Source organism: Lissotriton vulgaris, chromosome 5 (assembly GCF_964263255.1).
Source record: "Lissotriton vulgaris chromosome 5, aLisVul1.2, whole genome shotgun sequence".
In the NCBI taxonomy this organism is placed as follows: Eukaryota; Metazoa; Chordata; class Amphibia; order Caudata; family Salamandridae; genus Lissotriton; species Lissotriton vulgaris.
In genome coordinates, this window is record NC_141693.1 from 1,742,314,344 (window position 1) to 1,742,335,396 (window position 21,053).

Sequence of the window (21,053 nt, forward strand, 5' to 3'; positions counted from 1 at the left end):
CTTCTTCAGCTTCCAAACTCAAGCTCTGTGTATAATGCCAAATAATTTACCATTACCATCAAACAACGAATACATCTAATGAATTGGCGTCATTGTTTGGGTTTAAGTTTACAGCATTATGATTTAGAAAAGTTTGACGTTGCCGTGAGTACTACAACTACAGTTGAACTTCTTATCTTCTCTTGCACTTAGTTTCCAGTCCCCAAAACCATTGTTTTGTTTCAGTTTAGCAGTTGCAATATTGTTTTTGGGTCAGTCGTGTAATGTACTGTACTTAATACTTATACTACCCCCACATTGTCTATCACGCAAATGACTGCCTTTTTCTTTTTGTCTCAAAATGCTACTGGCAGGGTCTGTCTACTACTAGTACTATCACAGAAGTTCAGAACCACAGATTCTTCTACATTGTCTTGGGAAACAAATGCAGCCCTTGCAGTGCCACACTTCATCATCAATCATCATCAACAATCACAGGTAAGATAAGTTTGCTGTGAGGTATAACGCAAGACAGACTGGTAGTTCTTCTAATACAACAAATATAACTCGGTGAGGGTTTACCGCATCTATCTGTCTGCAAGGTAAAGATGTGGCCAATATATTTATTTATTCGAAAGCACTGTCCGCTGACCTGCATGGCCAATTAAACCTTGCGATGTTGCACAACGTACATTATTTGGTGAAACAGTCCCCCCTCCACTCCCCCAACAAACACAAATAAACTTCTTATGTTTTCTTTTGAACATAACTTTGTGTCTCATTTATTTTGCCATAATATAAAGAAAGATGATACAAAAATAAAATATATATTAAATCTTACCCCACAGCTGTCCCTACCCTCCCCTAACCCCAACCAAATTTCCACGTTCAATGTAATGTAAACCCCAACACCCAATTTCCACCCACCAACAAAAGGATTGAAAAAGGGGCAAACAAACAGGGTCCATCTCAAAGCCGGCGGGCTTTCAAGTGTTTGTCCACAATGAGCTTCACCCGCTCCTCTATTTCATCCTCAAGCCTCGCTACCCGGAGGAGAATCTTTGTTTGGAATTGACGGCACCTACATTGGCGTGCATGTTGTGGGGGGGTGGCTGATGATGAAAAAATCTGGTGGCGGGCGGCTGCCTGACCACGGCGACGTACTCCTGCAGGCTTGGGGGCCGGGGCATTGGAAGAGGCAGCAGCTGCTGCCAACGCCTCCTCCTCCTCCTCGGCCTGAGCCACCAGCCGGCGGTAGGCCTCAACGATGGCCTGCAGTTTCCGCTGCCGGGCCCTGACTGCCAACTCCTTTCTTGTTGGTTTTGAAGGAGTAACTATAAAGAAAGAGACAGAATTGTTGTAATCCAAAATTCCAGCAAATCAAGAACACAAAATTTATTCAACACATAGTGGCACAGTAGCACTAGCAAGCAAGCTGAGTACAAAAAAAAAATGGTGTTGTATCTATCTTTAACATTCTACGGCCTATATAATTAATTTGTTTGACTTTTTGGCACGGCATTATGCCTGCCCTAGTAGCATGGGTGTACTTCAACGGTCACACACATACGAATACCTGTCTTTTTCATATCTCATTTTATATCATATACTCTGCTTCCGGGAACAGTGACAGTCTCAAACTAACATTAATTAACAGGGGCCAGCTAGTAGTAAATGTCTAGTAGAGACTATCATTCTTTATATCGCGCAACAAACCTTAGGTGGTTTGTGTTTCGCCAGCAACGACCCGGCATGCATCCAGTCGTCCCCTCCTTCCCTTGCCTTTGGGTTTGACCAAAACACCGCTGCTGAGACTATCCACTACCCACCGATATTGGGTGTGTCTCCCACCCATGCAGGCAGCTGTGTTTTCCCCTTTCCATGCTTCCACAACAACCCATGCATCCGACTGCTATCAGCCACCTGCATTGCTGATTCCAAAGTATCCTTCTATATTAGATGATTGGTGCTTTTTCCTTGCTCCTTTCATCATACTTAAAATCGATCTCCTTAGTGTTAATCCATCGCGGTCATGTAATGTTGTGGATAAGACTTTTAGTCTGCCACCAACCTTTCACAGCTGAGTTGTAGTCAGATAGAAGAGGCCTGTTATTTTATCAATTCTCGCCGGTGGTAATGCTAAGCTTGGTAATGACAAATAAAGGTGGCGTCATATATTGTCCAGTAGAACTTCAAGTTCATTATAAATCTCAGAGTACAGTGAGGAAGTTTTCCCCTCCCACCAAGTAATGCGGATCACTATTGAATGTAACTTACCGTCGCCCACCGTTGCTGGCTCCTCCCCCACTGCTGCTGGTGCTGGTGTAGGTGCCTCTGGTCCTGTCCCCTCCGGGATCGCCTCTGCTGACGCTGCGCCGCTGTCCCCGTCGGCACTGGTGGGTGGTACCGGTTCTGCACCTATAAAAATAAGTACACCTTTTTAGATGGATGCACAGCCCCCATTGTACTTGTTCACCAAGAATGGAGTTCTGCAAAACAGTTAAGTACAACGTAATCAGTAGTAGTCCACATTGCCTAGTACAGCAGAGTCACTACACATATTAGCATTCATTTGTTATGGTATGGTACCCAAGCTCATCTCATCTCTACTGCTACTCTAGTCCTTGGAAATTTAGACTGAACCATGTAACCAGTTTGTACATCAATGTCTACAGTTTTGCGCATGCTACCTCGCAGCTTGTTGCGCAGTACGAGAAGACGCCTTTGAGGCCACATGATTGTTCAATGCATACACCTGAAGAGTTTGGAAAATAAAAAGGCCCGTATTTACTTTTTGTATGTGGATTGTGGAATCGAGTTTGCTTACAGGTTACACCTTTTTTTTGCATGACTGCAAAAAACTTGCATAAATGTATTTATTTTCATACTGTCTAACGTGCCCCACTTTTGTAATTATTTTTCGGCAGATGAGAAGATTTCCTTCTACGAAGCAGAGATTTCCAGAGCTTACCAAAAAGAGGCATATGTCACCAGTATACGTTCAATGGTGAGGGGTCTCCAACATTTCCCACATTTCCCTATCGTGCACTGGTAGCTGTACAAATGTAGATTACTTTATTCAGCCTTTTTTAACTCTGGATTTTTTCTGGTGGGCCTTGACGTATTTCACGGAACAACTTAAAAACATTGATGTTACTTACTAAGTTACTTCTAACAAAATAAAGCTTTTGAAGTACCACATTGACTCGGAAGTGTATTTTCAGTGTCTGTTGTCTTGTAGACTTACACGAGTGAGTGAGCAAAAGGGGGTTACTTAGGTTATGGATTGTGTAATAAAAGCATTGGGCATCTTGGTATTGGGGTTCAGGAGTGGGATAATTGAATAATTGACCAATGACTGAGCCCATATAGGTTGTCGTTCAGTGAAATGTGGGTTCCTCAGAGTTCTGTGACTGAGGTGTAAGTAAGTAAGGTCTAACCTGCCTATCAGCAACATACAATTCTCTGGTGCATACATAGTTATGTATGTGACTGCATAGAAGAATACCCACAAGAGTAGTAGTGGTATACTAACGTTTACAAAATACTAGACCAACATCTGGATGCATACTTGGTTGGTGTCAATTGGCAAAGCAGAGACATTACAGAGGAAAAAGCATAAGACAGGAGTGGACCCTGTGCCTACAGCTATTCTATCACAGATTTTTTGAAAAGATTAATACCATAACTAAAGAGTGGGCAACAGGGCAAGCTTACCTACAGACAGTCTAGTAGTAGCACAGAGAGTCATAGCAGAGGCTCTTTCAAGGAACAGAAAGGCAGGGACAGATACCCAACATTTTGAAAACATAATTAAAATCAAAAAAGCATTTGTCAAAATTTATTTAGGTATGAAATGTCATTAATCGGTTGGAAAAAAAAGCTCTGTTAGAAAGTTAGGGAAATATCATTGTTCCAAAAGAAAGCACTGTTGGACTTACTGGGGACAGCAGCAGGATCCTCAGTAGAGGAGCTCTGTGCCTGTGGTTCATCCGCCGACTCGGTCCCAGCCTTCTGCTTGCCCCTGGGTTCTGTGGTTCATGTAAGAAATAATAAAGAAAGAGAAAAACATTGAGTGCTGTGAAACATAGACATCATTTCAAAAACCACTGCTAGAACATTAAAAGAAACAAACATTGATCTACCAAATGACTACTGCCTTGCAGGATTCACTGACTGTATACTTGGAGAAAACAAATCAAATGTTCCATAAACATTCTGATTGCAGATTACTAAGTAACACAGAAGCAGTAACACCTGAACAAAACCACCGATTCAAGAATGGGGTAATCAATTATCTGTAAGTAGGCATTTCTTTTTTATTTTTGCCAGCAAAATGCCTAGATCACAAGGAAGAGACATGCTTAACTTTGTGCATACTAACACGAAATTGTACGTTCGTTGCATCATATTTTGTTCTGCTACTGACTGAATGCTACTGCTGCTAAACCTACCCACTCACTAAACAAACTACATCAGTTCTATGGAGGGCTGAGGCAGGGGCGGCTCTAGGCTCATGGTGGTCCTGGGCAGGGAGCGTAGGTAGGGGGGCCCGGAAGAGGAGGTCGGGGCGGAGCACGGAGGCCAGTGAAGAGGGGGGAGTCAGGGTGTTTGGAAGTGGAACAGAGCCACCAAATCCCTGCCAGGGGCCGCCACGCAAATATGTATCCATCCTCAGAGGATTATTAAATTAAGGATATATATTGGTGTGGTGGCCCCTGGCGTTTGGTGGCCCTGTGCAGTTGCACAGCTTGCACATGCCTAAAGCCGGCCCTGGCTGAGGTAAGAAGAACAAAGTAACTTTAGCATTCATTGCCAGAGGAGGATTCATGCAGAAGAGAAGGCCGTGAAAAAAAAAAAATACAATATGCAAACTACGTACAATTATCCATCCACCGCTATTTCACTGACGGACAAAGGAAGGACAAGACTCTATTAATAGCATTAACTAACTTCAGTTCTCTACAATAAAGAAAATCTCACATCAATAAACAGCAAAAGCTAGCGCCAAGTTGAAACAACACGCAAGAGTCAGTGAAGAAGCGCAGCACAGACCAGTGTCATACAATTACAGTAGATATAACGGAATACATCGGAAATGTAACTAGGAGCACCAGTCATCGCGTTACTTATTCAGCCAAGATTTAGAAAGATACAATAACAATACTTATACTACTATAGATATATATATATATATATATATATATATCCAGTCATACCAAACTTGTAAATTTTGAAGAAAGCGCTGACACCATGAATCTGAATCCAAACTCGATTTATTTGGTCAGTATCTGCTTAGACGCGTTTCGGCGTTGCCGCCTTGTTCACTACATCTGCATTTACTTTTCAATCCTACTTATATACATGAAAACGAGTTATGGGCATGTCTATCAATTAACATACAGGCTCAAACCGGATGCAGCCATGGTTACAATGAGGCTCACCTGCATGTTAGGAAGGTCTTTTTTCAGTGTTAGACATGTGACACAATTATACTTAAATACAGTATTAAGTAAAGCATGAACTAAAGTCATAAATCACCCTAATGTGTTTATAAAATAATATAAACCTTTACGTCATGTAGCATGTTCAATTTCACAGCTAACATTTAAGGTACATAAAATAACAGGTGATTCTCTGGTGAGAAAGACAAAAAAAAAAATTCTCATGTGATCATTAGCATAATTTGCTACTGCCTTCCCGTGTGCTTGCCATAGATGTTCCTCATAAAAGGACCTGACTTGGTAGGCCCCATGGTTTGCCTGTGTTTTACATGCGTGGTTCGGCCTGGCGTGTAACATTGTGTTTACTGTCCTGCTCGTCAATCAGGTAAGCAGTACGCGCGTTACTAATAAGGTTACCGCTGTGGGTTGTGCGCGCGTTTAGGATGCCGCTTTAAAATACATTAAAAACATCCCCAAGCTTGAGTACTGCATCGCGCGTCCGAGTGTTTTATGGTGTAAACAGTCAAACGCGTTACAAAAGGATTGCCGCTGTAAGTTGTGCGCGCGTTAGGATGCCGGATTAAATTACATTAAAAGCATCTCCACACTAACGCACTACCTAGCATTTGTCAAAATTTATTTAGGTATGAAATGTCATTAATCGGTTGGAAAAAAAAGCTCTGTTAGAAAGTTAGGGAAATATCATTGTTCCAAAAGAAAGCACTGTTGGACTTACTGGGGACAGCAGCAGGATCCTCAGTAGAGGAGCTCTGTGCCTGTGGTTCATCCGCCGACTCGGTCCCAGCCTTCTGCTTGCCCCTGGGTTCTGTGGTTCATGTAAGAAATAATAAAGAAAGAGAAAAACATTGAGTGCTGTGAAACATAGACATCATTTCAAAAACCACTGCTAGAACATTAAAAGAAACAAACATTGATCTACCAAATGACTACTGCCTTGCAGGATTCACTGACTGTATACTTGGAGAAAACAAATCAAATGTTCCATAAACATTCTGATTGCAGATTACTAAGTAACACAGAAGCAGTAACACCTGAACAAAACCACCGATTCAAGAATGGGGTAATCAATTATCTGTAAGTAGGCATTTCTTTTTTATTTTTGCCAGCAAAATGCCTAGATCACAAGGAAGAGACATGCTTAACTTTGTGCATACTAACACGAAATTGTACGTTCGTTGCATCATATTTTGTTCTGCTACTGACTGAATGCTACTGCTGCTAAACCTACCCACTCACTAAACAAACTACATCAGTTCTATGGAGGGCTGAGGCAGGGGCGGCTCTAGGCTCATGGTGGTCCTGGGCAGGGAGCGTAGGTAGGGGGGCCCGGAAGAGGAGGTCGGGGCGGAGCACGGAGGCCAGTGAAGAGGGGGGAGTCAGGGTGTTTGGAAGTGGAACAGAGCAACCAAATCCCTGCCAGGGGCCGCCACGCAAATATGTATCCATCCTCAGAGGATTATTAAATTAAGGATATATATTGGTGTGGTGGCCCCTGGCGTTTGGTGGCCCTGTGCAGTTGCACAGCTTGCACATGCCTAAAGCCGGCCCTGGCTGAGGTAAGAAGAACAAAGTAACTTTAGCATTCATTGCCAGAGGAGGATTCATGCAGAAGAGAAGGCCGTGAAAAAAAAAAAATACAATATGCAAACTACGTACAATTATCCATCCACCGCTATTTCACTGACGGACAAAGGAAGGACAAGACTCTATTAATAGCATTAACTAACTTCAGTTCTCTACAATAAAGAAAATCTCACATCAATAAACAGCAAAAGCTAGCGCCAAGTTGAAACAACACGCAAGAGTCAGTGAAGAAGCGCAGCACAGACCAGTGTCATACAATTACAGTAGATATAACGGAATACATCGGAAATGTAACTAGGAGCACCAGTCATCGCGTTACTTATTCAGCCAAGATTTAGAAAGATACAATAACAATACTTATACTACTATAGATATATATATATATATATATATATATATATATATATATATATATATCTATTATATATATATTATATATATATATATATATATATATATATATATATATATATATATACACTTTTTTTTTTGGGTAGCCACTCACCAAGACCCACGACCTCGACACCAAGCAGGTCCAACTGTGGAAAGTGAGCCCATATTACTATCGATGCCCGGGCGGCTGGCGCAAGACGCCTCTTAGTTCCCATTCTGAATAGTTACCAAATAAAGAAACGGCCCTGGAAGCAGGAATCACAAGAACAGGATTTATTACTCATGAGGAGAGCCTGTCATTTCGGACACGAAACACAGTGTCTTTCGGGAGGTGCTCTAACAAGTTCTCTGAGACATCGTCTTTTATACCTTACAAAACACTCCTTATTACAATAACGACATTGTGAAACAAAGAAAAGACATCCCCATAATCCTCGTGTCAATCCCACCCCACATATATCCACAATAGAGGCCCTTAACCTGCCAATAAGAGGAGGGGGCAATCACGCAGCGGAGTGTTCCGCCGATTCTTAGGATGTGTGCGCCTGATCGTACCCCAGGGGGTGGGGAGGCCAGGATCAATAGTGGGTCCTTTGAAGAGGAGTGACTCCATACAATAAGGGGCAGTAAACAGTATCTCCCGGCTTAGGCGATGGCCTCGGACCTGTGTGGACAGTCAATCGCGGAGGGAGGGTTTACCAACAGAGGGGTTATTCATGAAAGGAAAGGAGGTGTTGGTCAGGTGCGGCCGTGACTCCCAAGGACAGGGTCATGCGGACCTGTGCATGTGAGGGAGGGGCAGCCAGGGTGCGCGGAGGGAGAAGGTCATTTGAGAGTGGGGGGGTGTTCAAATGCACGCAGGAGGGAAGCCGGGGATTTCAATGAGCGGGCAAAGAGGCCATGGTGCCTAAAATGGCTGTCAGGTACATGCGGGCATGGGCCTTTACTGGCGGGGTGATGCGGTCAACGTCTCACGACATTCGTGGTGCGTAGGGAGGGGAATGGGAAAAGACAAATGAAGGCCGCTTATGTACATCAATTTTGTGAATTTCCACACAACAGGTCCTGCTCCCGGTCCAAAATGTCTGCCCAGCGGTGGGACAGCTGATGGTGGGTACGCCGGATACCGGAGCAGCGGAAGACTGCCCGGCGCACCTTCGCCCACCGCCGGAGACGCTCTTCAATCTGGTAGCCGGAGCCGGGCCTGCCGCCTGCTGCCAAGATCAAGGGGAGGTGGCGCTGGATAAAAAAGACCAGGGCAGCCACCTCCTCCTCCCCAAAAAGTTGGCGGGCCGTCACCCCTGGGGGGGGCGCATTCTGCCGCAAGGCAGCCGGGTTTTTTGGGGCACAGGCGCCTTGCCCTTTGAGCCGCCGCTGCTGCTGGCGCCCTTCACCATGGTTCTGGGTGGAGGGGAGAAGAAAAGTTCAAGACAAAAAGGTAGGGGAAAGAAGAAGCAAGGTAAAAGAAGGAAGTAAAATAAAACAATAGAAAAGTTGTAAAAGTAGAAATAAAATGAAAAATATAAACCTAGGCACAGAGAGAGATAGGTAATAACTAAAGAAAGTTTGAAAAAGTGGGTAAAAAAATCAGGATTGAAGAGATATGAGCTAGATGCTAAAGTAGGCCCAAAAGAATAGCCAGAGTGTGTGATCCAAGATAGCTGCGCATATCGCGACCGCGTGGGTAGGTTTGCACGATATTTAGCGCGATAACGCAATTTTGTAGTGCGAACGAGAAGATGAGTTCCCGAACATGTCTTGCACAACCCGAACACGTTACTTGTGACCCGGAACAGGAAATAAGGGAACGCAAGCGGGCGGGACAAAACCTCTTGGGTAACTTAGCGCGCTAGCCATCCCGAGCATGCAGGCAGCGCCCCGAACACGCGAACCGCGCTCCCGAAGACGAAAAACGGCGCACGAACGGGTCTAGCAAGCAACTACGCATGTCTGCAGAGCTACGCGTAGGTCGCGGAGTGCATGAGAATATAAATTAAGAAATATGTACTAGAATGCGAAATATGCCAAAAAATGAAAGTATCAACAGTGAAACGACCAGCGCAGACACCCCTTCTCATCTCAGATAAACCATTAGCATGTGTTTACCTGGACAACTGTGGTCCCTGACAAAGGGATGGCAACTATAAATATATAATGGTTGCAGTGGATTCCTCTACGAGATTCATATGGATGTGGCCCCAGCGCTCGGCTGACGCCAGAACTGTTATAAAAGATTTGCGAGTCTTTATCGGCACATACGCAATTGCCATGCTGCATTCTGATCAGGGTCCGGCTTTTAGCTCTCGAGCTTATAAGGAGGCCATGACCAGCATGGGCATTGGATTGCGATTCTCTTGTCCCTTCCATCCTGAGGGAAACGGGGTAGTGGAAAGAAAAAACCGAGACATAAAGCAATCTATAACGGCAAAGGTATTAGGTTCGGGTGATGGGTGGGTCAAGCATTTAATAAGTGTCCAACGTAGTCTTAACAACTTGCCAAGAAATTCTCTAAAAAGTTTCAGCCCGTACGAACTATTGTTCGGAACTAGAATGTATGTACAGGACTTAGATAGTCTTGCTTCAGTGGTAGAAGATAAGAATAAAGACTTTGACATCAAAGATAGTTTGGCTGTTTTACAGGACTTAAATGAAACAAGAAAAGCCCTGAGCAACATAAAGTTAAAGCAACAGCCAACCACCACTGAAGACACACTACCTGTCCCAGCAAGACCTGTCTGGATTCCAAAGATTGGGGATCTGGTCAGAGAGAAAATAGCGGTGAAGAAGGATTTTGGGCCTTCTTACAGAAAAGCAGTACCTAACTTAGCAATCAACGGAACAAGATCAGTAGTACTACCGCCCCTTGCTGGTAAAACGGAGAACCGAGTTGTATCCATCGACCTGGTAAAACCACAATCATATGGCCTATAATAATTAGTAGGCCCAGTGGACTCCCAAGAAGTAACAGAATACCCAAATTTGCTAGTATCCAAGAGGTTCAAACTGAAAGACTAATCACATTTGATAAACCTGCAGTGAATAAAAAGGGACTATGCAGAAATGACATGGAACTTGTGCCTCTTGAAACACAAATTGAAACAGTTCGTCATGAAACACCAGTCTACAATGATGTGGCATCAGAATGTGCTAATAAAAGCCAAATGGGAAAAACAATTCCAACCATCGACAGAACTGCATCTGGCTACTTCATCAATTTCGACAACTTTTCTGAAGATCAAAGCGACCCTGAAGTGACGCCAGAAACAAAGACTTTTAAAGAAAAAGCAACAGAACTCTTTCATCAACTCAAAGAAACCTATCTTATTTCTCTTATTACCTAGACTGCTTCTCCTCTTACACCCACCCCTCTGTGCAATAACCTAAAATGGTCATCCTTCAAAGTCCTGTCTCATGCAGACCTCGCTGACATCATCAACTCCCTTAAAGTCACCTCTTTTGAAGATATCTTGCCCAATACTTTATTAAAGCCCCCTTAGGACAAGCCTTCTCATCACTTCCCAAAATCGCCAACATCTCCTTGACTCACGTCATGTTCCAAGAAGCTCTCAATATATAGACCAGATTCCCCTTCTCCTGAAGAAACCTGCACTAGACCCTGATGACCTCAGCAGCTACCAGCCCATAATTCACCTACTTTTGATTGGCAAGCTCATTGAAAAAGCAATCTATTTCAACCTACTAATCATGAATGATAGCCTTCTAACAACAGGTAAAGATGGCCTCTGCCATCTGGGACTGCTGAACCTATTGACTACCTTTCCAGCTGGCACTAGTTCTTTCATATATGCTCCTCCAGTTCTTAGAAGTCTTGCATTATCTGGGGAGTCCCCATGGAATTCGTCTTACCCGCTAATCTTCAATATCTACAAGGAAACTCTTGGAACTCTATTCACTGAAAAGAGCATACAAATCCATCAGTATGGATGAATTCATACCATATTATACCTCTCTACATTAATTTTTGCTCCTCGGTAGCCATTCATTGCCTCAAGCACTGCCTGCACTTTATCCAGACCTAGATATCGAGCACCTACCTGAAACTTTTCCCCATCACAACCAAATTCCTCCTATTCACCAGCAATAAGCTATAGCTAGTCCAAAACTGGCTTTCTGAATTCAAAACCCAACTTGTTACCAAGCCAAGCCACTAAGATTTACCCTTGCCAACAGTCTCACCCTAAAGGAATGCATTTTCAAGAAAACCAGGATGGACGGGTATGAGCTCTTTCCACTAAAGAACATTAAGCTGTTGTCATCATAAAACAACTTTAGAATTTCCATTCAAGCCCTCCTACTTTTATATCTGGTAAATGGAGCTACCATACCTCATTGCTTCTCAAAATTCACTCTGGCCCTTCTAAGTAATATCCTGCATACAGCAGTATGCCTCATTAAGGGTCTGAATAGATATGAGTACATTGCTCCCACCCGTTTTGAACTACAGTGGCTCCCCTTGCAGCCTGCACCATCTAATTAGACAAATCTACGACAAAGCCATCATCCCTAGCACCTCCACTTATCTGTCTAACAAGCTCACCATCTCAGGTAGCTCTCCGAACATCTGTAGCCAGGACACCATATTACTGGAGATGAAGTACTTTAAAGAACAAGAATTGGCAAAGCCAGTAGGTCTCACACATGCGAGAGCTAATGGCTTTGGCAATGCGTTTAGCCATGTTGTACACCTGTGTGGCTGCTGTTCAGCATGGCTAAAAGTGAGTGGGGTGGGGTAGATTGGGGTACATTGGGGTGGGTAGATTGGGGCAGATTGTGGTGGGGTAGGTCGGAGTTGATTGGGGTATAGTGGAGTGGACAGATTGGGGTGTGGAGATTGGGATGGGTTCGATTGGGCAAGATTGAGGTGGCGTGGATTGGGGCAGGAAAGGTTGGGGTAAATTGGGGCAGGGAACTTTGGAGTGGGGTAGATTGGTGTGGGCGTATTGGGGTAGGTTGGCTGGGGTAGATTAATGTAGATTGGAGTGGGGTATATAGGAGTGGTGTAGAATGGAGTGGGCTAGGCTGAGGTAGATTGGAGTGGGGTAAGTTGGAGTAGTCGTAGTGGGGTAGATAGGAGTATATTGGAGTTGGGTAGATTAGGTTAAATTGGAGTGGGCAGATTCGAATAGAGTAGATTGGAGTGGAATGGAGTGTGGTGGACTGAGGTGAATTGGAGTGGGATAGCTAAAGCAAGGCCGTCCGTATCAGGAACATGGCCAGCACCAGCCATGCTGCCAGCGAGTCCTCTCAGGACACTACTCACGTACTCTAGGGCAGGCTTACTTAACCTGCACAGACCTACATTTAGCTACATTTTGGATCCGATTAATGTTCCTGTAGGTCTATGCAGTTGCCCTGTGTGTTCATGTTCCTTGCTGACCCCAAATATTACAGAACTTTCACCTACATGCCCCACATGACACAATTTCTGACACTACACCTTTACAGAAGAGGGGGATAAAGCTGAATGTGGCCAAGGATTCCACTCTATCTGCTTGCTTGATTAACTATAGATCACCCCCAGGCACGCTTTGGACATTTTCAATCTTCTACTGGAGGACAAATGGGGCCTAATGTTTCTAACCGAAACATGGCTGAATGACATGTCTGGCCCTTACCTGGCCCAAGCCATTCTTCCTGGCTTTCTAATACAACATATTAATCAGCACAATAGAACAGGTGGAGGTATTGCAGTTATTTATTGGTCACATTTTGCATGCTCCGCTCATAAGGTGGAGGATATTGCACCTTTAAAATGGCTTTTTTCTCAATCACACTTAGTTTGGCATTTTTATTGCTTGCGTCTCAATTTAAAGTTTTTCCCATTGTTGCTCCAGCGCTTTTAGACTGCCTCACCGATCTATTTAACAAATCATTGTCAGAATCAGAATTTCCTACATTATGGAAAACTGCCAGGGTTAGGCCTATATTAAAAAAATCCACTGCAGACCCAAAACGCCTTACTAATTACTGACCTATATCGCTGCTTCCTCATTTTGGTAAAATGCTTGAGTTTTTGGTCAATAAACAGCTTGTTGTCCATCTTGAGAGTTATGGGCTGCTTGACCCTTCTCAATCTGGCTTCAGGGCAGCCCACAGTACTGAAATAGCTTTGCTGGAGGTAACTGATAATATCAGGCAGGCATTAGACGAGAGGCAGTCATCTATCCTCGTCCTGCTTGATTTATCTGCAGCGTTCGACACCATCTCTCATAGCATTCTTGAACGTCGGCTTCGGGAGATTGGTGTCAGGGGAAAGGCTTTACTGTGGCTCAAAAACTATCTAACTGATCGTACTATGATAGTGCAGGTGGGAAGTACAAACTCCTGTAGTAGATCAGTCAAGATGGGAGTACCACAGGTTTCCATTTTCGGTCCGACACTTTTTAATCTTTATGTGACCCCTCTGGCCAAAATGATTCGATCCTTTGGTTTTGAGGTTGTGTCTTATGCCGACGACACTCAGATCTTGGTCACTCTCCGTCCGGACCCTTTGTAAACTAAGTCACACTTCAAAGACTGTATGTCTGAAATCGAGAAGTGGATGTGCACAAACCACCTTCAGTTGAATGGTGGAAAAACTGAGATAATGCTCTATGGCAAGGCGGATGAGCATTGGACACCTGACTGGTGGCCCTCTTGCCTTGGCCTCTGTCCTACTCCAACTCAGTCAGTGCGTAACTTGGGCTTCCAAATTGACAATAAATTGTCAATGAAAGACCATGTTAATAAGACCATAGGCGCCTGTTTTGGAATTATGCGTAGCCTGCGTAAAGTTCTTAAGTGGGTTCCACTGGAGGCTAGAAAACCCCTGGTCCAGGGATTAATCATCAAACGTATGGACTATGGAAATGCCCTACTGGCTTCCACCAATGAAAACCTTCTATCCAGGTTGCAGGTTCTGCAGAATACTGAGCAAGGCTGGTACTTGATCTTCCACCTAGATCTCCATCGGCTCCCAGTCTTAAACGTTTACACTGGCTGCCTGTACGAAAACATATACGCTTTAAGATTCTCTGCCTGACGCACAAGAACATGCACGTAAAAGGCCCAGCTTTTTGGGCCAAAAAAGTAACCTGGTATCAACTGGGCAGAATCTTGAGATCCAGCAATCAAGCACTTCTTGCATCTCCCAGAATCCGCACTACCACAGGTGGAAGGAGATCTTTCTACTTCCTTGCTCTGTCTTTCTGGAATAAACTATTCTTACCCCTACGCACCATAAGTGATCATAACTGTTTTTGTAGGAATTTAAAGACATGGTTGTTTGACTTCTAACTGCATTGAAGTCTTGTCCTCTCAGAGACATCCACCAGCACCATGAGACTCTCGAGTGATATGTGCGCTCAATAAATGTTTTATGATTTGATTTGATTTGATTTGATATAGTCCCCCTGACGGCCCAACTGAATCGGTCTTTTGTCTCTCTGATCTGTTGGGTCAACTATTGCTTGGACGCGCTAATTTCATAATACTTGGTGACTTTATCTTACATGTGAATAAAACAAACTGTCCTACTGTGGCTCAATTTGTGCTCACTTTAGAGGGTATTAATCTGGAACAACTTGATTGCAGATCCTCTTAACCTTTCAGTTACACCTGCCTTACAATTAACATGGTTTGATCATTTTCTGATTTCTTTTGATATCACACCAGGGTATGTAATTAAACTAATGAGATCCATAAAACCTCAATACCTTGGCATAACATTTCTGAATCCATTCTAATGGAGGTACTCTCAGATAGACCTTTAGAGTTGACATGGACTGTGGAACAAGATATCGATACTTTTAATGTCCGGCTTACAGATGCATTTGATGCTACAGCCCCTGTAAGAACTAAGCCTGGGCATAATTTGCAGAGCTCTGCTACGCGGAACTCTGCAAAGTGAAAAAAAAACTGCTACGCTCCGCAGAGCTCCGCGAGCAGTGGAGTGCATTAGATAAATGCCATTCGTGGTGATTTTCAGTGCCAGGTTCTTCTCTGTACTGTGCAATCATACCCAACGACACCGTGCACAGCGCAAGCCGGAGCTTCTTCCTTTCTGCCGCTCGAGTAGATTTTTATTCGAGCTGCAGCTTTCTCAACGCGAATGGACGTTTTCTCAACGCGAGCGGTAGCGACATACACGACCACTCGCAATGAAAAATCTGACCGCTGTGTTGAGAAATCTTGCCGGAAGGTTGATTTCCCATGCATGTGCTCGCCAACTTCATGTTGACGATCTCGAATGAGGAAATGAGGAAAAATATCACCAGGAGGTGGATTTTCCTCGCTTGCACTCGCCAACTTGACATTGACGAACGTGTGCAAGGGAAAAAACTCCACTCCGCGAAGCAGAGTTTTCAGAACTCCGCGAGCTCCGCATAACGCAGAGTGTGGAGAACTCTGTGAGTGGAGCGGCATTCACCTCCAAGACTTAGTAAGAACCTCGGCTAGTGAAAGTTTGTACCCGTCTGCTCCCTGGTTCTCTGCAGACCTAAAAAAAAGTAGGCTCTGTGTACAAGGCTAGAACAGATTTGCAGGAAATCCTATGATGCTGAAGACAAACACATATACAAGACAGCGCTGACATCCTATCACCGAGCTATTATCAATGCCCATGAGGAGTATATTTTCTCATCGGTTGCCAGGCTGTCAATAAATCTTGGAAGCTATTCAAAATGGTGATGGCCTCCTTTCTCCTAGCGCACTTCAGAATATGCCTAGCACATCCGCCAATCTTTGTGAAGAGCTATCAGAATTCTTTCGTAGCACGACTAGTACCATCTATGACCAATTCCCCAAGAACTCAGGAGCCATGCCTAGCATGCTGGGTAATTGCCCCTCCAGGCCAGTCTTTGCACATTTTAGACCTATATTTTTAAAGGACTCTATTAGAGCTGGCTGGATGCAAGTCGGAATCTCCCATGGACCACTGCCCACCTGACCTTCTTAAAAGAGATCTCCTATGGTGAACCCCATCTTGAATCATTTGATGAATTCTTCTGTTGACTCTGCCCTAGTTCTTAAATACTGGAAGCAGGCTCTACTGCTGCCATTGCGCAAAAAACCTAATGCTGACCCCAAGATTTTGAGCAATTACAGACTAAGTTCTTTTTTGCCAGATATGGCAAAAATGCTGGAGAAGCTTGTCAAAAGGCAACTGTCCAATTTTCTAGTTTCTAATTGTCTCTTAGAACACGCCCAACCCAACTTTAGGACTGGTTATAGCTCTGAATCAGCCTTGCTGGAAGTCACTGTATTTATTAAAGGGAACGTTGATCAAAACTCAGCAGCCATGGTGGTGCTCCTAGACCTATCCTCTGCCTGTGATACAGTCTCGCATGAAACTCTTCTAGTCAGGCTCAGGACCATAGGGATTCAAGGCCTGGCCCTCCTTTGGTTCAAATCTTTCCTGGACGACACAACACAATCTGTCCTGCTATCTCCTTATTTCTCTGCTGCAAAATCACTTGAATGTGGTGTACTTTTACATTTGTCTGGATCCGCTAGAGAGCACAGCAAAAATATGGGGTCTTAGGGTGATTTATTATGCTGGCAACATCCAATTACTCCAATCATTTCAGGGGAAAGACACATTGATCCTTAACTTTTTAAAGCAGGTCTAAGGTCTGTTGGCACCTGGATGAGCAACAATTTCTTCAGGCTGAACTCTGATAAAACCGAGGTCCTCTTTTTCGGCACTAGGTGCTATACTGAAGCAAGCAACTGGTGGCCTGTGGTACTGAGTAAACCCCCTTCCCCGGCACTAACTGCTAGTAATCTTGGAGTCTTTTTTGACTCAGACCTTTCCTTTGCTTCCCAATTAAAAAGAGTCTCAGCCAGCTGTTTCCCCACCCTTACGTCTTTAAGAGGAATCATTCACCTTGTTCCGAAGGACATGCGAAAGACCATCACACCTTAGTGACATCCAAAACATGCCCTACAAAAATGAATGTGTCCATCTGTAATGTAACTGGTGCTCATGTAAAGTGTTCTTTGGGTCTAGTTTGCGCTATATAAAACTCCACAAAAAAACCTACACTATGTGAATAGTCTTTGCTTTGGTTTGCCTGCATACCTGCTGCGTTGTCTGCAAATTATGCAAAATTAAGCAGCCAGACTGATTCTGAATATTCCCGTCTCCCAGTCTATAACACCTCAACTCCATCACCTTCACTGGCTGCCTGTGATGACGGGATCCCGATTTAAGGTGCTCACCTGAGCCTTTGGAGTCTTGCAGCTTAGAGGACGTACTTAACTAAAAAGAAGAATCCTCTCGGAGTGTACTCCTTCCAGGCAAGCCGCTTCGACTATCCCATGAATGGTACAGACAGCAAAAGCTGCTCTCAACTGACCAGCATTGTCTCTTACGCATGAGCCATCAACAAAGTAAATTTCATCAGGGTCCATCAATGGCTCATCAACAATGTCCGGTCTAGGTTTGGTGCACAGTTCAGTTACTTCAAGGCAATCGTGGTCTTCAAAATCATCATCTAAGGCATTTGGTAATGGCATTAACGTAGCAGGATTCAAAACCGAGCACCTCTTAAGGGTCACATTCTCCACGGCAAGTATGACCTGCTCGTAGCGCGTGAGCCTATTATTTGTCAAGTGCTGCATTTTGGTCCTGGTCATCAACAATTCCACTGAGTGTGGAACATGTACCATCAGTGGATGTCCCATCACAATGCTTTCACATCTCTCAATGCTTACACCTGTTGCAGCAACGGATTTGAGACATCTGGGCAACGCTGCGGCTACTGGGTCTAAGGTAGCCGAGAAATAAGCAACTGGTCTACGGACACCTCCATGATCTTGCGTTAAGACTGCCAAAGCACAACCCTCTTGCTCACAACAGAACAGTGAAAATGATTTGTTGTAATCAGGCATTCCCAGAGCCGGAGCACGACACAAGTCCTCTCCCAACTCAAGGAAAGCCATCATGCAGTCTGTGTACCACGGTACCGGATCACTCACATCCTTGTGCGTCAGTTTCTGCAATGGTTTAGCCTTCAGGGAAAAATTGACAATCCACTGGGGACAGTAGCCAACCATCCCCAAGAACATTCTAACCTCTCTCTGGGTCGAGGGCACCATCATTTTCATTATGGCCTCTGTCCTGTCAGGAGACACTTTCCTTTTCCCCTTTTCTATCCTGTGACCCAGATACTGTACTTCAGAGAGACAGTACTGTAGTTTGCTGGGGGATACCTTGTGCCCATTTTCTGCCAAATGGTTCAACCAAGGCAATGGTGTCAATTCTACAAGCATCTTCTGTCTCTGACGCAACAAGGAGGTCGTCTATGTACTGTACAAGAACCGAGTTCTGCGGTAGCACTAGACTCTCAAGATTCCTTTTCAGCAATTGATTAAAGATCGATGGGCTCTCTGTATACCCTTGAGGGATACGACACCATGTTAACACATGATCTTCCAGCTTAAACGCAAAAAGAAATTGGCTCTCCTCATGCAATAGTATCGAGAAGAAAGCTTGACACAAATCAATCACAGTGAACCACTCAGCCTGGTACGGTATCTGAAACAATATCACTGAAGGATTCGGTACCACTGGACAACAGGGAACAACTATGTTGTTCACTTTTCTTAAATCCTGCATAATCCTGAACTTCCCGTTAGGCTTCTGCAAACCCATGATCGGGGAGTTGCATGGACTGCCCATGACTTCCTTCAGAATTCCCTGTCTAATCATGGTTTCGATCACAGGTTTTATTCCTGCAATAGTTTCCGGTGTCAACTTGTATTGGGGTGTTCTTGGAAACTCGGCATTCGGTCTCACTTGAATCTTAACTGGCTCTACTCCTCTGATCAAGCCAATCTCTTCTCCTGTAAAGTCCCACACCTCCTGTCTTACTGTTTCCCGCAAATCCCAGGGGAGTTCCTCCATTGTTAACGCAGGATACAATTCTATGCACACATGTGTGTTTGCAACCTTAAAGGCAGCATCATCATCATTTGTTTGTAACTCTACTCCCCTAGGTGTACAGTAGATGGTACAGTTAAGCTTACACAGGAGATCTCTTCCCAACAGACACACAGGGCTGGAATCAACACCACAAACTGGTGTCTGTCCCTGAAGTTTCCTATTTTTACTGGGACTGGCTCAGTCAGTGGGTTTGTCATCCTTCTGTTTGCAACTCCTACAACTTGGATGGTCTGTCCGGAAAGTGGTAGGTTAGGGACTACTGCAGACCGTACAGTAGAACGGGTAGCACCAGTATCTACCAAAAAGGTGGTGGGGTGTCCATCCACATCAGCCTCTACAAATGGTCCCCTCTGGTCTACCTCCAGTACTGCCCGAGGGTACAGTCCTCCTCACCATTCAGGCACCGTCCTGACACTGGGTCAAAGTAATAGTATTCGTCCCCTTCAACTATGAAAGGCATCTGCTGGTAAACCTTGCTCCCTGACGTAATCTTCGGCGGCTGGGGAACCGGAGCCCTAGGAGCTGAAGTCCCCCCTTTGGCCACCTTGTACTTGGCTGCTGTTACTTTCGGCACCGGAGGAGCCTGAACCTCCTCCTCCTCTTCCTCCTGTACTTGGTTTTCCGGGTTATGGGGACACTCGCGTCTCCAATGCCCGACCACATGACACTGATGACACTTTGTCGTCTTTTTCAAAGTCGCCAGGTCTATCCTTGGCCTTGGTCTGTCCTCACTGTCCCTTTTCTGACCACCCGATTTTCTTCCTAAGGTTCCATTTCCTGACTGACCCTGTCCTCCCGGTTGCATCTGGACTAACATCAGTTTATCCTTAAGCTTCCTTGTCTTAGAGTCTATCTCATCGCTGCAGTACCCCGCGTACCTCAGAATCTCATCCAGGGGCTTGTTCTGCCAACAGATTAAATGTTGTTGTATCATGAGACAGATATCGGGTCTCAATCCCAGAACAAACTTGGACACAAACTGTCCCATGTCTTTGGGATCCATCACATCCAATCCACTGTATTGCTTGAATATCTGCAATAACCGCTCATAATACTCATGGACTGTCTCTTTCGGTTCCTGCCTAGTCCTGTCTATTTTCACCCAGTCGATGTCCTGTGGTGGTAACTTAGTCTTCAACCACGTGATTGCCTGCTCATACTTTACCATCACCCTAGGTGAGGGTCCATTTGTGGCAGGGTCTCTGTCTGGCTCCACTGTGGGCCACTCAACACTGACCTTACAGGCTATCCACAGGTCTCCTGGAACCACAATGTCAAACAATGTGTTCAGATCAATCCACAATACCTTTGAGATCTTAACAAACCTCTCTACCTGCTTGTACCATTCCACTGGACTCTCCCGCAACTTCGGAAAGGTGTTCGTAAAGGCAGCCAAATCTTCCCTACTCCAGGGCACATGCACATACCCCCCATGAGCCACCTCCCTCAAGGGGTACGCCTCCACATTCATCAATCCCCCTCCCGGAGATGTCTCAATAGTGCTCCGTCTAACGCTCTTTTTTCTCGACCACCTTTCCTCCCATTTGTCCAAATGGACCCATGTTCGGAGTCCCACAATCAATTCTCTGATGTGGGTTTTTTATCCGATCACTGTTTTCTCTTCTAGATCTTGGTCCGAGTACTGCAGACTATGGCCACCCTGCAATGCTTTTGTCCTTGTCAGA

General features: G+C 44.7%; 1 protein-coding gene across 1 annotated transcript; it reads right to left on the bottom strand.

Annotated features, from left to right (window-relative positions):
- Positions 1 to 916: 916 nt before the first annotated feature.
- Positions 917 to 20,173, bottom strand: LOC147717079 (uncharacterized). The gene is made up of 4 exons (XM_086919840.1): positions 19,762 to 20,173; positions 6,160 to 6,249; positions 2,257 to 2,397; positions 917 to 1,313 (listed from the first exon to the last, which is right to left on the bottom strand). The coding sequence occupies exons 1-4, from the start codon at positions 20,171 to 20,173 to the stop codon at positions 949 to 951; spliced, it is 1,008 nt and encodes a 335-aa protein (XP_086775966.1). The 3' UTR covers positions 917 to 948.
- Positions 20,174 to 21,053: the final 880 nt, after the last annotated feature.

Excerpts from the sequence above, each read along its gene's own strand:
- LOC147717079 (XM_086919840.1), bottom strand. The coding sequence starts at position 20,173 with ATGCAACCGGGAGGACAGGGTCAGTCAGGAAATGGAACCTTAGGAAGA. Across the intron at positions 6,250-19,761 it reads GTCAGGACGGTGCCTGAATG|AACCCAGGGGCAAGCAGAAG; the intron begins GTGAGGAGGACT and ends CATGAACCACAG. Across the intron at positions 1,314-2,256 it reads GCCAGCAACGGTGGGCGACG|TTACTCCTTCAAAACCAACA; the intron begins GTAAGTTACATT and ends CTTTCTTTATAG.